A 5,641-nucleotide genomic window follows, 5' to 3' on the forward strand; every position below is an offset into this window, starting at 1 on the left:
GCTAATAAAGGTGCTTCGTGTTTCACTTATGTAAAACGTTGATTATGACAAAATTTTAAATTTGGCTTTTTAGTGACAAAAATTTAAAGCAGCACTGTGACAGCTTTTCATTTTAACTTCTAACAATCAACTTTAAGTTAAGTTTGACAAATTTTTGTGTAAAATATATGAATGATAAAAGTATTTTAAAATCCCCAATTTAAATAGTTATTATTTTTGATGCATTTTACATCTTAAATACGCACATGAAGGTTTTATTATAAAACGCAATTGCATGGCATTAAAAATTACTGTATACTCCCTCGAACTGTATGCAAAGCGTTTTGTTATTTATTACTGCTTAACTTGCTAGTTGATCGTGGTCAGGAATTTGGATGGGTGACACATATTATCTTACATTATAAAAATATAGAAAAAATTTGTATATGAAATTTTTGTTGGGCATGAATTTTTGGCTAATATGTTGAGTCTTCACCGATTTTGAAGTTAGACCCAATGAATTGCTCATCTCGTCATTTCCAGCTTTTTTCAATAAAACTATCTTTGCCAATAAAAATTCCGATTCTGATCAGTAGTTTTTAAGATATCAGCCTTTAAAGTTACCATGTACTAAATACTAAGATATCTTAACCTTTAAAGTTATCTAAATCACACTTCCCCACTTGTTTCTCATGTTTTTTTTCAACGCTTAACATAACATAACAAAGATTTTCATAGAGATCTAAGACCACTCTGAGGTCTTTTTTAAAATCCTACTTTTGCTAAGTTTGCTTCAAAGTTATTAGTTGTTTCTGCGCATATAATCTCATCTCCCAGTTTGTTTCACTCATTGACAACTCTGCAGCTGAAAAATTTTTGCTTTATCGATTCCAAGCTTTTTTTAAAAGATCTAATATTTATGTCCCATTGTTTTACTGTTCATCTTAAGCTCAAAAAATTTTGCTGATTCAAAATTCTTCTTCATAGTGATGATTTTGTATGCCTGAATTAAATCTCTACTTGTTCTAATTTTTTTCTAATGTTGTCAATCGACAAACTTTTAATCTGTCTTCGTTTGGCATACCGCGACACTCCTTTATCATTCTCGTTGCCCTTCTATGAATATTCTCGAGCATGTTTGTCCTTTTGTAAATCTGGATTCCAAAGCTGAACAGAGTATTCCAACTTAGTTCGAACCAATGCTTTATACTGGTTTGATATGACGATCATATATCTCCTTTTTACCTTTCTTTTTATCATACCCAGAGTCCTGCTAGCACTTTTAGCAGCCTCGATGCATGGCCAATCCTCTACCCATTTGCATATTTTTTGCAAATCGCATGCTAATATTTCATTATCTTTATCGTTGTCTAAAACGTCACATTATTTAGTGTCATCTGCAAATTTAAAACATTCCCATGATAACAATCCCTCAATTTCGGCAGTAGAGAATTTTCCAGGCGTTGAGTGAGGTTCAATTAACATGCAAACAAACACTTGTACCGTACATTTCAAGTCTTTTTCAAGAAACTGTTTTATTAATTATTAAAGAGCAACGAAACCGAAACAAAAATAACAATTGAAAAACTTTTGAGGGAAAACCCCGAGTTAAAAATAAAAAGCTCTTAAAAATATGGTTACAGTCATCCTAATGTTACTAGTAGAGTATATGAAAATAGGATTTCATCAATTGATTATCTCCAGTATAAACTTTACGCTAATTATTAAGCCTCTTAATTAAATGGATAATAATAATAATTACAATAATAATAATAAAAATAATAGATCTATCACGGTCGATTGACAGCATATGTTATGAGAGCATGTTGAACTATTTTCTTTCAAAATTTTACCTAACCAGCCATAATACAATGCAATAACAACATACAAAAATATGTATATGTGTGTGGCGTGTGTGTATGTGCGTGCGGTGTGTGTCTGTGTATGTCTGTCTGTCTGTCTGTGTATTTATTTACATTTTTACTGAACAAAACTATAACTTGCTAGCATCATATCATAAATTAATTACCAAGGTTCAAATATCACCCTGCTATTTGTAAATAGAATGAGTGAGAGATGCTATTATTATTATTATTATGATTATTATTATTAGTAGTAAACAACATCATAACTATATATATATATATATATATATTATATATATATATATATATATATATATATCCCAAAGTTTTTGTATAAATTAAGCCAAGCGGTTGAGTTATGAAATACTATCTATCTGTGTGGAGTACTCCGCTGATTTTCGTTTACTTTATTTTAAGTAGTAAAATTAATTTGAGTTTTGATTAATTTATTAATATAATATTAATTGATATATTATTATTAATAATAATCATTATTTATGGTAATATTTTGAAAGAGGTTAACTTACTGTATATACCTATATATATATATAAATTTGTGACACCTTACAATATATAACAATAATGTAAATGACCAGACAACAACAACAACAGCAACAACAACAAAAAAAACAACACTAAACATGCGAAAAACTGAATCCAACTTCGTTTAATATCTTTAAGAGACCTTTTACAATAGATTACAACTTAGTAACGAGGTTACATAATGTAGTGGGTGGATAAGAGCAGACAAGACGCGCTAAATAATCGTTTTTATAATAAAATAAAGTCTATTTTTTGGAAAAGAGATAAAAAGAACCACCATACAAAAGCAACGATGGAAAACGGGGAGCTGAGTGTAGGAGGAATTTTATGTTAGATATTTTATTGTATCATTGTATAATTGTAATATTAATAATTATTTTTTTATGAATAATTTTTCCAAATTGCATACAAATACTTCTGGATCAATGGTCAGCACATGGCACGGATCTCTAGGGAATCGAATCCAGTCACTGCGTCTTTAAACATTTTTGTTTCACGCAACGATATACGCCAGGGTAGGCAAACTACGGCCCGCGAAGCTATTTTATGCGGCCCGCGAAGCCTAGTTCGCCATAAAGAAGATCGTCAGCCAGACATTAAGACCAAAAAAGACTCCCGGGTGGAAACATTTTGCTATTTAAGTACATATGCGGCCCTTCAAAGGTAAAATAGTTCTCAATGCGGCCCTCACAGCATAAAGTTTGCCCACCCCTGATATACACAATACTTCATTTTATATGAAGCTAGGCAAGTATTAATTTGACTTATTTACTTATTTACATACAAACATATATATACACACACAAACACACGCACACACGTACATTTATATAAATAAATTTAAATATACATATACATATTTATAATATGTATATATATATATATATATATATATATATATATATATAGCAATAAATTATTCAAAATTCATGAGATACTGTATGATTAATCTTATAGATTATGTAAAAGTCACTTGAGTCATTATCGCGCAGTAATAATTACAGATTTCCTTCCTAATTTGAGAATTGTGTCGGCCAATTGCCTAATTTACGTGACGATAATACAGCGTGTTGGGAGATATTTTTATATAACTTGACTTATTAAACACGAGATAAGCACGTGCTTGGTGCATGCTGTTTAATATAAACAAAGAACTTTATAAATGTTTATAAATGTTAAAATTTCTTTGCTTTTAACTTCCATTCACTTTTCACATTCGATCGCCGTACTCAAGGTATTTAAAATTTCGGTTTTGAGAGCTGATTTTATTTCAAAAAAATTATTTTTCCCTAATTTTGAAAGAAAATTTAAAAACTGTTCCGAGATGCATTGCAGTAAAGGTTTGGCATTTTTTAAAAATTATTTGAAAATATATTGCTTTTGCAATTTTATTTTTTTTTTTTAAATTTTTTCACCTTCTTTAGCAAGCAGCACTTAGCATTAGCCTAGTTATATTTTAACTATTCATATTTTTTACAAAATTTTTAATAAATTTCAATTTAAAATACTATTTAAAATTATTTTTTACTTTTTGGAGTTTAAAAGATTTAGTATAAATAAACGTTGCACGCTTTGTAAATGCAATGCAGGCTTTGATGAAACATTGGTTCGCATAATTATTCTTTCTTTATAATTTGTATTGTAGTTTATACAGTCAGGCTCAATGCTTTCATTATATTAGATTAGATTAGGTGGGCAGGTAAAATTACTTTTACTTCGACACCGATCAACTGATTTAACATGGATGCAAACATGAAAATCATAATAGAACATTTTTCAATGTATGTAGTATAATTAAAATTAAAAGAAATAGGTTTTATGAGACTTCATCAGTGTCTGTCATGTAGATATATTGGTAGAGTCATTACTACTAATAAAACTAAAATTAGATTAGAGTGTAATTACAGTTTTACTTGAAATTTTATTTATTATTTAAATTTTTAATTTAGGGTGAGTAAATTAGGAAAAATTTGTGAAAAAATATGACAAAAGATTAAAATATAGAGTTGCTTTCTTAGCTTAAATGACTTTAATTCTTTATATATTTTTCATTCACAAACAAACTCCTTGTCACTAAACTATAACTCTTAACTACTTATTTTCTCATTTCATTGGTTTTATTCACTATCAAATCTACATTTATGAATAAAGATTTTATATATACATAATTTGCATATATAAATATATATATATATATAAGAATATATATATATATATATATAATAAATATTGTTTTTTTATCAATAGTTTTTGTGCAATTTCGATAAATACATATACGAAACTCAACGACCTACACTCCTAAGATCAAAGAAAGTGTTTTTAGTGTGAGAATTATTATTATTGGTTATTATTATTATTAAAAAAGGGCAATTTTGTCAAGGGTCTTATATGACTCTTATAAATAAAACTCAGAACGAATGTCAATAATGTTAATAGAAACTGCAATAATACTGCTGCTACTACTGCTGCTTTTACGACTACTACTACTACTACTGCTACTGCTACTCCTACTACTACTTCTATGCTACTACTACTACTGCTGCTCCTACTACTACTTCTATGCTGCTACTACTACTATTTTTATAACATACCTATCATCATCGTCAAGCTTTTCAATCTTCAATGTCAAGGTCTACAGGTTTAGAATGTCATTCTATATATATATATGTATAAATAAATAAATATATATATATTTATATATATATATATATATAACTATATATACATATATACATGTTTGTTTACACACACAGACATTTTTGGGACAAAAAAATTTAATACTGATAATTATTTATCACTTGTCCCAGATCTTTATGGCATTTAGAGTTTTTTTTTTCAGGGAAATTTTTTTCTAATGTTTGTTTGTTAGTTGTTTGATTTGCAGTTTCTATGTGTATGTGAGTGTGTGTGTACGTGTATATGTGCGTACGTGTTTATGTAGGTATGTATGTGTATATTTTTAGAGCCAACCACCCAATCTAGTAGCTTATGTTTCTTGTAATAAGGACATGAAAGTTGTAAACAGATACTAAAATATTTCTGTTTACACATACAAACACGCATACATACATACACACAAACATACACTTATACATACAAACATATATACGTACATACATACATGCATACATACATCCATTCACATAGATACAAAACGTACATGTATGTATGTTTTGTTTATTCATTCACTCATTTGATCATACCTCCTCTCTATCTATTGCGTGTTTTGTATTATTTCAAATTATTTATTTATC

General features: G+C 28.4%; 1 protein-coding gene across 1 annotated transcript in view; it reads left to right on the top strand.

Moving 5' to 3' along the window:
* Positions 1–3,626: 3,626 nt before the first annotated feature.
* The window catches only part of HELRODRAFT_189517 (hypothetical protein), a gene marked incomplete at its 3' end in the record, with an annotated part of 6,497 nt that continues 4,482 nt past the window's right edge, over positions 3,627–5,641 (top strand). The window contains exon 1 of the mRNA XM_009030669.1: positions 3,627–3,727. Within this exon, the coding sequence (XP_009028917.1) occupies positions 3,712–3,727 (16 nt within the window). The 5' untranslated portion in view covers positions 3,627–3,711. The remainder of the gene's footprint in view (positions 3,728–5,641) is intronic.

This window comes from Helobdella robusta, assembly GCF_000326865.2.
Source record: "Helobdella robusta unplaced genomic scaffold HELROscaffold_7, whole genome shotgun sequence".
Lineage (NCBI taxonomy): Eukaryota > Metazoa > Annelida > Clitellata > Rhynchobdellida > Glossiphoniidae > Helobdella > Helobdella robusta.